We start from the raw sequence: 13,374 nt of genomic DNA on the forward strand, positions 1-13,374 counted from the left end.
AGCTTATCAGGTGTAATTCTTTCCCATTCTTGCTTGATGTACAGCTTAAGTTGTTCAACAGTCCGGGGTCTCTGTTGTGGTAATTTAGGCTTCATATTGCGCCACACATTTTCAATGGGAGTCAGGTCTGGACTACAGGCAGGCCAGTTTATTACCCGCACTCTTTTACTATGAAGCCACGTTGTTGTAACACATGGCTTGGTATTGTCTTGCTGAAATAAGCAGGGGCGTCCATGATAACGTTGCTTGGATGGCAAAATATGTTGCTCCAAAACCTGTATGTACCTTTTAGCATTAATGGTGTCTTCACAGATGTGTAAGTTACCCATGCCTTGGGCACTAATACACCCCCATACCATCACAAATGCTGGCTTTTGAACTTTGCACCTATAACAATATGGATGGTTATTTTCCTCTTTGTTCTGGAGGACACGACATCCACAGTTTCCAAAATAATTTGAAATGTGGACTCGTCAGACCACAGAACACTTTTACACTTTGCATCAGTCCATCTTAGATGAGCTCTGGCCCAGCGAAGCCGGCGACGTTTCTGGATGTTGTTGATTAATGGCTTTCGCTTTGCATAGTAGAGTTTTAACTTGCACTTACAGATGTAGCGACGAACTGTTGTTACTGACAGTGGTTTTCTGAAGTTTTCCTGAGCCCATGTGGTGATATCCTTTACACACTGACGTCACTTTTTGATTCAGTACTGCCTGAGGGATCGAAGGCCACAGGCATTAAATGTTGGTTTTCAGCCTTGCTGCTTACGTGCCGTGATTTCTCCAGATTCTCTGAACCTTTTGATGATATTACGGACCGTAGACGGTGAAATTCCTAAATTCTTTGCAATAGCTGGTTGAAAAATGTTGTTCTTAAACAATTTGCTCACGCATTTGTTCATAAAGTGGTGACCCTCGCCCTATCCTTGTTTGTGAATGACTGAGCATTTCATGGAAGCTGCTTTTAAACACAATCATGACACCCATCTGTTCCCAATTAGCCTGTTCACCTGTGGGATGTTCCAAATAATAGTTTGATGAGTATTCCTCAACTTTCTCAGTCTTTTTTGCCACTTATGCCAAGAGGGGTTCTGGCTGGCTAAAATATCGTATAAATTGTATTATAGAATGTTTTTGTCGAGTCCTTAATTACAGAATGATTAGCACACTCAATATTACATTTGATTAATTAATAGAGAATGTTAAAACATTTTCATGCAGCAATATGATGACCATTAATTTGTACAACATGTAATGTACAGAATATCATAAACATTTATTCAGGTAGAAATATCACAGGTTACAGCCGGGATAGCCCCCTCTGAAAATGATACGTCTATGGTGCACTTATTAATGATGAAAAATGCCATTAATCGTGATTAATTTTGAGTTAACTATGAACAAAATGTGTTTATCGAGATTAAATAGTTTAATCGTTTTACAGCCGTATATATATATATATATATATATATATATATATATATATATATATATATATATATATATATATATATATATATATATATATACACACACACACACACACACACACACACACACACGTATTTATGTATGTGTGTATGTACAAAAGTATATACATATATATATGTGTATATATATATATATATATATATATATATATATATATATATATATATACACATATACACACACATATACATATACTGTATACTGTATGTATGTTTGTATATAGAGAGAGAGCCGTACAGCTTTACGAGCATGAAATAGTAGCTCTTGGAAGTGTGATGCTGTGATGTTCCATCATTTAAAAGAAAATGCTACTGCCAAAACTACTTTCAATGAGAAATAAATCAATTTTAATGTCCTCTGTTCATTGGAGATGAAGTTATTTGGACAGACTCACTGAACTTCAAGACAAGATTTATACATGTGTCTCCTCTGGTTAATAGTCCAATCTAAAAATGACAATATTCTATTCCTTCCATTTAACACATTCGTATAGTGGGACGCAACAAAAATAGCATCAAATTAATAACAATAATAATAAATACATTCTGTTGATTTTATTGTAGTCTCATAAAAAAATGTAAAGTTGTCAGAATGATTATATAAGGTTTTATACAATTACACCAAATGATGATGACTTTTGCTTACAATTAAAATAAACAACGTAAACAGTTCAGTTTAATGGATGGTTATAGTTACACAGACTGACCACAATGTACAAAACACAGTGGGCTCCATTACACACCTATGACCCCAGAAGATTGACTCTAATTTGATGTGTAACAGCCCTGCTGAGAAAGCCATCATCTCAGTCTGCAGCAGGTCAGTACTGTTTTTAACATCCCTCTCCCGAGGGGGCAAATATTAACTTTACCGACAGGAAGACAGCCGTGTTAGTCCCATGAAAAGGTGGCTTAGGGTCACAGACACTAGATGGGCCATGGAGATATATTTTCCACTATACTTAGACAATCTCACAAACTCTAAATGGGGTCTCGCGAGAACCACTTAATGTCTGCCTGTTCTCAACAACACCCCGAGTAGGTAGGGACAAGACATAAAAATAAGTGAGGGGGAGCGACAACATGCAGAGCAGATGACTTGCTCATTCTGTGGGAAATTTGGCTGCGCATGAGTCATAGAAATGTATATTTCAGATTCATTTAACTTGGAAGTGATTCATGAAAACGTATAGGCTACGTACCACCAGTGAGCTGATTGACAATACATCGGAGGTTAAAGTGACGCTTCAGAAAATTGGCAACCAAGCTGAAGTTTTTCCCTAAAAAGAAAAAAATATATATTATGAACACAAAGGGTCAATACATACAAGGCATAAATAACAGAGGAAACTTTGACGTTTTTGCGCGATCATATTTGTGACTGACTGGACACAACATACTGACTGACTAAACCGGTTGAGCAGTATAGAAAATAAAAGAATGGATGAATGCTCTAGTATGTTGCCCGATGAAATACAGCACCCGTAGCAGACTTTGGACCAGAACTTTTCACAACCATTAGGAAGAAATAGTTTCCATCCATCTTTCAACAACAATACATAACAATAATGACTATAATGATAATGACACGTAACAAAGTATTTTTATTTAGTATGGCACCACTTCCATTTCTGGTCAACTTTTTATTGGCTGGATGCTAAGCAGGATGTGTGCTGGCATTGAGTTGGATCAGTGATACAAATATAATGTTTACTTCAACTCCATTTTAAGTCTTAAAACCTATTATCTTAGAATTCAAATAATTTTGTTGGTCATGCCAAAGTGCGTTAGAGAAGAAGATAAAGATGGTCCAAAATCAACGCGGGTGATGGCGAGCTCCATAACTTCTACATCGGCATCATTTAAAGACTGTATTTTCCTAAAGCATGTGTACAATACAATTGTTTTGGTATACAACCAGACAAAAAAACCCCACATTATAGTAAAATGAAGTCACAATATCACATTTGTAGCTGTACCTTTTTTTGATAGCTCTATACCCCAATTCTTCACCTCCCAGGGGGTGATCAAGGGGATGGGTCAAATGCAGAGGTCAAATTTCACCACACCTAGTGTGTGTGTGACAATCATTGGTACTTTAACTTTAACTTTAAAGGGGAAGTGCACTTTTCTTGGAATTGTGCCTATTTTTCACAATCATTATGAGAGACATGACAATAGATATATATATATATTTTTTGCATTCTAAATATCAAATAAATGCGATCAAAAGTTTGCTTACAATGGAGCCTATGGGAGCAGCGCAATTCCGCCTATTTAGCCCTTAAAAAAACATCCAAACACCTCTATTGAGGTTTTATATACATGATGTAAGTATACAGTATATGTAATGTAGTAACAGCCACATTTATAATAAAATTTAGTATTTACATATCTTGGTCATTTCAAGCCTACGCGGCGCATTCATTTATAAAAATTTTAAAACGCATCAAAATGTTTTCTTTTCTTTTTTTCTTCATAACCGATTTCTGCTTACTGCAGACTTTATGAGAGCCAACAAACATAAAAAAAACCATCACTTGCTTTGCAAGGTCTGCTGTCACTAGGATGCCGACTGCTAGGATGTTCATATATTCCCATTTAGATGAAGAATAACCATAATTCTCATGAAGAAACGGGGTGAGGGGCGGTGGCGGGGGGACCAAACGCCTTTTCGTGTCTTTCTCGCCATTTCCTGGCCCTAAATGGATGTCAAAGTGTACCAACTTGTCGGATTGCCTCCTCAAACTTCTTCTGTCCAGGTGAGATGCATGATTTATGATCTACAATAAACTTCCGGGGAGCACGGAAGCGAGAAAGCATCAGAACCACTACCCTCCTTCAAAACCGCACTAAAAGAACACTTCCAGACAACTACAACCCTAGACTAACACCCTCCCCCCACCACATCCCACCTCCCTGGATTGTAATTAATCAAATGTAAATAATCAAATGTATATACTTGTTCTTATGCTTTCTGAGCTCACTGTGTTCACTGCTCGCTGTACATATCCTACAAAGTCAGACCTACACTGTTTCAATGTCCATTTCTCAGATGATATTATTGTTGATGACTGAAGTGCTGATATCAACCAAACCTAACCCCCCCGCCCCAACTCCCTCCACATCCCACCCCCCGAATTGTAAATAATGTAAATAATTCAATGTATATACTCTGATGATTAACTTGTGTGATGACTGTATTATGCTGATAATATATATTTATACCATGAATTGATTAACGTGGACCCCGACTTAAACAAGTTGAAAAACTTATTCGGGTGTTACCATTTAGTGGTCAATTGTACGGAATATGTACTGTACTGTGCAATCTACTAATAAAAGTCTCAATCAATCAAAAAAAAAATTGATGTCGTAAACATAGGCACACACGCAAGTGATCAAGTCACCGCTATAACAGTTTGTCTGCCTTAGCGCTTATAATAATAATATCACTAATACTTGGTTAATATTCAAGTCACGAGATGTAAATGGAATATTGACGCTTTTTGAATGGTTATTTATTGGATTTTATGGACAAAATAGAGGACCTCTCTTTGGCTCTGCTGTAAGCAGACTTTTATTTCACTTTATTCATTATATATTTAGAATGCATAAAAAAAAAAAACTTCCGTCGTCATGTCTTTCATAATGATTGTGAACAATAGGCAAAATTCCCAAAAAAGTGCAGTTCCCCTTTCACCACGCTTTTGGTGCTACAACCCACAGGGAGAACTGATTTTTTAAGTGACTTATTTTAATATGATCATGAGTAAAACTCTTCTGTTGTCATATAACCTGACCTCCAAGGTTGGCGTGAGTTTGGAAACCTTTCCCTGGTTCTCAGTTCCATTTCTCAAGGAATGTTTCTCATGGTATGCAAGATGCACCGGGTATACATGGTGGCCTGTTGCCTAATCTGGTCGGAATTTGTTGACTAAAAGCATGAGCCTGGCTAACAAGCTATGAAGTGGTTTCTTTATAACTACTCAACAGTTCTGGATAGCTGAGAAAGTGAGTTTATCCCTCGGAATATCCTAAGTACTTGAGTGTTATTTTTCCTTGTTTTGTCGGCACAATCAACCATAGCCGTTTTCTCCATTTCTATTTCCATACTACAATTAGTAAATGAAAACAACAGATACATAATGTAGAATAAAAATATATGTATAATACTGAATAGTTAACATGGACAATGTATTTTACATATTGCAATATGTATAAGATTATAAATAAAGGGTGTTGTTTACCTAAACAGCAATGAGAGCTGTCTTAATTGGAAGCAGGCAATAAATGGAGAGAGGCGGTTGTTTCTCAAATATGAAAACAAACTATACATAGCAACTTATTTTATACATTTTGAACTAGGGTTGCAATGATTAATTTAGTATAAAAAGTAGTTTTTTTTATATTATGTTGCTTTAATAACTTGTTTAAGTGTAACTAATAAAAATATGTAAAATCCAGATGGCATGGAAATTTAAATATGCGGATATAGTTTCCGCAAGCCTACTGATCTTAACCCTTAAATCTGCATTGACCATCCATCCATCCATCCATTTTCTACCGCTTGTCCCTTTTGGAGTTGCTGGAGCCTATCTCAGCTGCATTCGGGCGGTAGGCGGGGTACACCCTGGACAAGTCGCCACCTCATCGCAGGGCCAACACAGATAGACAGACAACATTCACACTCACATTCACACACTAGGGCCAATTTAGTGTTGCCAATCAACCTATCCCCAGGTGCATGTCTTTGGAGGTAGGAGCAAGCCGGAGTACCCGGAGGGTACCTACGCAGTCACGGGGAGAACATGCAAACTCCACACAGAAAGATCCCGAGCGCAGGATCGAACCCCAGACCTTTGTATTGTGAGGCAGATGCACTAACCCCTCTACCACCGTGCTGCCCCTGCATTGACCAAAAAAACAATAATTATTTTTGTATTTTTCTCCCATCTTCGACAAATCAGTTACATTTAAAGGGTAGAGGGCTGAAATATGGCCACTTAGTATTAAGCAACGTTTTCTATAAAATGGCATGATGGCACTTTTTGCAAAGTTATTCCAAATAGGAGATAATAATTTTCTACACACTTAGCCAATTTGCCCATTTTTGTAACCATTGACTCCCATTGTAACACATTTTTCGATATACTAAAAAACCTGACATGTTATATTACTTTCACCACAAATACTGAATGGATTTAACCATCTCCCTTACATGGACATTTTTTTTGGGGTGTAATTAAACTTCTCAACCACTAGTCAATTCTAGAGGCATACAAGTCATTCAAATACAGTTTTTAGCATAGTTGTTCATTTAAAGTGAACATTCTGCCAACAAACAACTCAAATGCAATAAACAATGACCGTGGGGCTTGTTATTGTATGGATAGATACATATACAGAGGTCTGTGTAAATGTGGTATTGAAGAACCATCCACCCATCCATTGTCTACCGCTTGTCCCTCTCGAGGTCGCAGGGGTGCTCGAGCCTATCCCAGCAACACTCAGGCGGAAGGCGGGGTACACCCTGGACGAGTCGCCACCTCATCGCAGGACTAACACAGATATTCACACTGATATTTACACACTAGGGCCAATTTAGTGTTGCCAATCAACCTATCGCCAGGTGCATGTCTGTGGAGGTGGGAGAAAGCCACCAAAAAAAGGTGCAGATTCATCCATTTTCTATTGCTAGACCCTCTTGGGGTTGCTGGACACTATCTCAGCTGCATTCAGGCGGAAGGCAGGGTACACCATGGACAAGTCGCCACCTCATCGCAAGGCCAAATCAGACAGACAAGACAACATTCACACTTACATCCACACACTACTAGGGTCAATGTAGTGTTGCCAATCAGCCTATCCCCAAGTGCATGTCTTTGCAGGTACTAGGAAGCCGCAGTACTCGTAGAAAGCCCCAGCCGTCCCAGGAGAACATGCAAACTCCACATAGAAAGATTCCAAGCCCGGGAGTTGAACCCGAGACTTTCTCACTGTGAGCTAACCACTGCGTGCGTCACCGTGCTGCCCCGTGCCGATACCTAATCTCTAATATTCCACTTTGCAACCAATTCTGGGAAAATGTTGCATATTTTGTGTTTTTCCCCATAACAAAAATGTTTTTCTTTTACCTATGTTTTATAAAAAGAGAATGCAATATAAGTGAAGGGAAGTGAAGTGTTATTTAGAGCTTTTTTCTACTGATAATTAGTTTTTTGTTTTTTTAAACCTAATATATATGGATGAGTCTGTAGCTGTTGAAAATTTTGAAGCAATAAAAGTTTAAAAAATATATATGTATATATATATATATATATACTTTTTTGAGCGTGTTCATTTTTCAGCTAAGGAGGGTGTGTTTTTGGAAAAAAAAACTGTAATTGTTCCAAAAATAATAGGGCATTAAAATCAGTGTTGTTATGAATTATTAACGGTAATTACATCATGTAAAGTATTCCACTCTGTGACTCTTTTTTGGGAAATGATCCGCCTTCCGCCCGAATGCCGCTGAGATAGGTTACAGCACCCCCCGCGACCCCGAAACGGACAAGTGGTAGAAAAATGGATGGATGCATGCATATTTTGTGTTTTTCCCATCACAAAAAATGTTTTTGTTTTGTTTAGGTTTTTTTTAAAAAAGAGCATAAACCATTAAGAAAATCCATTACAAATATAAAATAATAAATAACTATATCTATGGAAAGGTCTGAAGCTGTTTAAAAATGTAAAGCGTTTTACTTTTTTTTTTATATATATATATCTTTTATATATAACTTAACACTTTTTTGAGTGTGGCAGTTTTTTGTCGCTTAGGAGGCTTAACATAGATTTGAAATAAGTAAAATCAAGGATTAATGGCAGTGAACAGCAGAGATTTAAATGTTTTCTTACATTTTTAATCGATATGAATGCACACATGTTAAACTGACACTTTAAGGTTGATGAAGTGTATTTATCGGAAAAAAATAACAAAGGGCATGGCAAGTATAAAACATGTTTTGTTTTTTCAACTATTTTCCCTAAAATACGCATTGAGGATAAAAAGTGTGTTCTATCAGATTACTCGAGCAATTTAACAAACTAATCGATAGATTACTTGATTATTAAAATAATCAACAGCTGCAGCTCTATTTTGAACATAGGCTTTAATGGGAGCTTTATCAATATCCATAATTATACACATTAATATGAATAGCTGGAAACTCTACGGCTACTGGTGCCTTAAATTTGATCAAAGAGGAGATGCACCTGGGGATAGGTTGATTGGCAACACTTCATTGGCCAAAGTGTGTGAATGTGAAAGGGACAAGCAGTACAAAATGGATGGATGGATATTTTTGTTTTGTCTGTCAACAAAACAGTATTTAAATACAAACAGACATCCACTACTTAGTGTGCAGTTAGTTGTTCTGTAGTTTGAAGAAAAAGTTCTACACGGTATTTAGCATGTACGTGTTCAACAAACAGTGGCCTTGCTCACCCATGCATGAAGATGCATGTGTGAATGAATATATTTCCTTTCCCAGTCTATGATGTCATCTCAACTCTAGCACAAAACTTTTAATTATCGGCCTATTAACATGAAAGCAGTCTTGTGATTTTTTTTCTTCCTTTTCGGGTAATGGCATGCAATTACTGAGATAGCAGGCCACAGTTATCTGGCTAGTGATTAATGACAGCTCCCTGTTTTTTCTTCATGTAGAATATCTGCCTGACTCTAACAGTGTAGTTATAGAATAGGATAAATATGAAAGCTTAGATTGTTTTTATTCCCCAATGGGGAAATCATGTTGTTGCAGTGCATATACAATAAGTCCACAAAATATAAGATGAAAAACACATGGAAACTTGAGGCAAATATTAAAAGAGCACAGAGCTGATGCAATCACCATACTCAGTGGCCTAGTACAGTGGTCCCCAACCTTTTTGTCCCACGGACCCGGGGGTAGGGGTGATTTATTATTTTTTTTTTCATAAAGAAATACAATCATGTGTGCTTACGGACTGTATCCCTGCAGACTGTATTGATCTATATTGATATATAATGTATATATTGTGTTTTTTATGTTGATTTAATAAAAAATGAAAAAAAAAAATAAAAAAAAAAATGTTTTACATTTTTATTTCTTGTGCGACCAATCTACCGGGCCGCGGCCCGGTGGTTGGGGACCACTGGCCTAGTACCATACTCAGTGGCCTAGTGGTTAGAGTGTCCGCCCTGAGATCGGTAGGTTGTGAGTTCAAACCCTGGCCGAGTCATACCAAAGACTATAAAAATGGGACCCATTACCTCCCTGCTTGGTACTCAGCATCAAGGGTTGGAATTGGGGGTTAAATCCCCAAAAATGATTCCCGGGCGTGGCCACCGCTGCTACTCACTGCTCCCCTCACCTCCCAGGGGGTGATCAAGGGTGATGGGTCAAATGCAGAGAATAATTTCGCCACACCTAGTGTGTGTGTGACAATCATTGGTACTTTAACTTTTAACTTTAACCAGCTGCCACTTCATCAACACCATTTCTACATACAGCTACAAAAGTAAAACGCAACAAAAAAACTAAACAAAAAATGAGCAGTAAATAAAACATATTGCCCATATACGATTGCACCATACATAAACAACCAAACAAGTGTCATAATACATTAACAACATTGACATTTACACATTGCATTTTCTAATTACCATATGTTTTTGGACTATAAGGCACACCTAAAATCCTTTCATTTTCTCAGAAATCAAATGTGCGCCTATAACCCGCTGCACCTAATGTACGTAATAATTCTGGTTGTGCTTGCCGACCTCGAAGCAATTTTATTTACTACAGGGTGTAATGATGGCAGTCACACATAAGAGATACATGTGGACTGCAGGTTGAAGCCTGTTCAATAAATGACGCTAGCAAGTACTATTTGCTAGCGTAAGTAATATTTAAGCAACTCCAAAACTTTGATGTTTCATTGAGAATACTGAACAGTCACGTCTAAATGTTTTAGTACGACTTTGGTAAGCTAAGAGGCCGCACCGCTTGATGGAACGCGGCGCATTACAGCTACAGTTGTCAGATGTACTGTGCTTCAACCTACTGGTATTATTATGGTGTCTGTATAAGGACCCCACAATGGCATTTATTATGCAACACATTATCTGGCGTTTTGTTTCGCAATATTACATAAAACCAACTTTTCTTACCTAATGGTACCTGCTGATGTGTACTTGGCATCTGCATAAGCCCTGTAAATTTGCACACGTCCGCCATTGTAATTTGTACCGTAGTCATTAAGCGCCTTCTTTTTCTCTATTCTCTTGTAGGCCATTCATCCTCCGCTGTTGCCATTTCTAATATAAAGTTCTAACTTATATCTGTCAGTAGCCTCGCTATAGAAGCGCTAAAAACTACCGGTACAACAAAGATGACGGGGAGAAGACGCTGTCTAAGTGGAGCCACGTAAATAAGACCACCCTCAAAACGGTGCATCCTGAAGAGATGGCCAGAAAGCAACTTGAAGATGGTCTGTAAAACTTAATCTATGCAACATTTTGACCAAAAAATTACCATTACATGTTATGTAGACCACAAGGAATTGTTTTAAATGTAGAAAAAAAATATATAAAATGACCCCTTTAATGAATCTTATGATCTGTTGCACCTTTTGTATGAAAGTAGAACTAAATAGACCTTCTCATCCACAGTGCGCCGTAAGACTCTTGAACGCATCATAATAATCCCCTCAATTCCCCCCAAAAATGGATTAACTCGCTGGAATAAAAAAGACAATATAACATACATCCATAAACGTGGATGCATATGAAAAAGTGCAATATATTTATCTGTACAGAAATCAATGTATTTATATCTGCACCGTATTGCTCTTTTATCCTGCACTACAACGAGCTAATGCAATGAAATGTTGTTCTTATCTGTACTGTAAAGTTCAAATTTGAATGACAATAAAAAGGAAGTCTAAGTCTAATAATCCGGTGTGTCCTATGGTCCGAAAAATACAGTACCGATGTGAAACAATTTGTTTTTTTCTCACCTTACACATATTTCTACTAAATGTGTTTTAAAGATTTGAATAATGAATGTGCTTGCACAATCAACAAAATGTTAGTTACTGCTAATTATATTGGTCATATAAATCATAAATTAATGTACTTTACTGTAAAATTACCTGAGACAAAATGATAACCCAACATAAATAAAACTAATGAACTTCTAAAATAAAAATTAATAATGACATGATTTTATGAAATAGCTAAATTGTTTTAAAAACAAACTGACTTTAAGACAGAAATTTGTTTTTGTTTTTCCTTGTGACAGGCTGTATCATTTCATCTCTTAGTAGTGGAATGTTTCTGATCCCTTCAAAGCTTTTAGGTAAACTTACGCCTAAAGCTAAACTCAATTTGAACAGCTCAGTCAAAGACAGAATGCGAATTATTTGTTCTATTACAATGAAATTTGGAAAAAAAACATTTTAAAGGTGACAAAATTGAAAGTAAACTGCTTTTTTGTGATGAGAAAATAGATGGCAAAAAACATTTGATGCCGTAATGAATTGCCAAGAGAACTGAAAGAAATGAGGTAAGATGACTGCGCTGTGCTTCAAACTCTGTCTGGCATTCCTCATCCTCATTTGTCTGGCTTGATGGCATGTTGTGCAAGCAATCCCACCCAAATTGTCATTCAAAAAACATGTGGTGCTTTCAAGGGGGTAGATGAAATGACACATTCCAGAATGACACCTTAGAAAACATTTTAATACGGTGGCTAATGTATGTAATTAACATGTAACTGTCACACATGAATGCAACTGTCAATTTCTCTGTATAAATATTTACCTTTGCCATCTATTTTGTGTTTTTATAATGTCACTTTGAACAATGCCAAGGTAGAAACTTTAAACACTTGAACACACTAATGACACAGGAGGGCGGAGTGGCGCAGTTGGGAGAGTGGCCGTGCCAGCAACCTGAGGGTTCCTGGTTCGATCCCCACCTTCTACCAACCGAGTCACATCCGTTGTGTCCTTGAGCAAGACACTTCACCCTTGCTCCTAATGGGTCGTGGTTAGGGCCTTGCATGGCAGCTCCCGCCATCAGTGTGTGAATGTGTGTGTGAATGGGTGAATGTGTAAATAGTGTCAAAGCGCTTTGAGTACCTTGAAGGTAGAAAAGCGCTATACAAGTATAACCCATTTACAGGAGCAGCTGTAGGTTTGGCGGGACAGACACTGATGTCAATTAGGGCCTCTGATGTACGAGTCTTGGTAGGGTCTTTAGGGGGATTCTTTGAGATGTGTTCTGCAGCCATCTTTAGTTTGTGGTTATATGTGTTGCTTTTGGCCTTAAAGGGGCTGTTTGCAACTTTCTCAACGTTTAAAATATAACCAAAAAAAACATAAGAACACCACTGATTAGCTTGTGTTACCATTCATGGTTTAAGAGAACAGATTAGGATATTTGTCACAACTACAAGTTAAACTTTGTAAAACACTTCCAAGGCTGAGCGCGTTAATGGTTATCATTTAAAGCTGTCTCATTCAGGCGCATATGCCTACGGCACATGTCAAACCACAGGAGAAATCTTCATGTACAAAATAATTAACAAAACAGATGTAATGGCCGCTGTGCTGCGAGACTACAAATCACTCCAAACACCACTCTTACAACTTGCTGTTGTCCTTTTTCTTTTAGCGTAGGAGGGGCGTATATTAGATGGTTTGAACCAGAAAGAGGGAGGGTCACAATGATCGCAGCTCTAACCGTGACATACAGCAACTGTAAGTCTGGACCTTGAGTTAAACAAATGTAAAGTGACAGACATGAACACTTTGGAAACACTCAGCCCTAAAAAACAATGTTTTTAAGAGCA

The 13,374-nt window shown here is 37.6% G+C and overlaps 1 protein-coding gene across 2 annotated transcripts in view; it reads right to left on the reverse strand.

Annotated features, from left to right (window-relative positions):
• Positions 1 to 13,374, reverse strand: part of slx4ip (SLX4 interacting protein) — an 80,984-nt gene that overhangs the window by 22,670 nt on the left and 44,940 nt on the right. Inside the window, exon 4 of one of the 2 annotated variants that reach the window (XM_062057673.1) lies at positions 2,695 to 2,772. The exons of the other annotated variant lie outside the window; for it this stretch is intronic. Coding sequence (XP_061913657.1) covers positions 2,695 to 2,772 — 78 coding nt within the window. The remainder of the gene's footprint in view (positions 1 to 2,694; positions 2,773 to 13,374) is intronic. 2 annotated transcript variants of the gene reach the window in all.

This window comes from Entelurus aequoreus, linkage group LG09, assembly GCF_033978785.1.
Source record: "Entelurus aequoreus isolate RoL-2023_Sb linkage group LG09, RoL_Eaeq_v1.1, whole genome shotgun sequence".
Lineage (NCBI taxonomy): Eukaryota > Metazoa > Chordata > Actinopteri > Syngnathiformes > Syngnathidae > Entelurus > Entelurus aequoreus.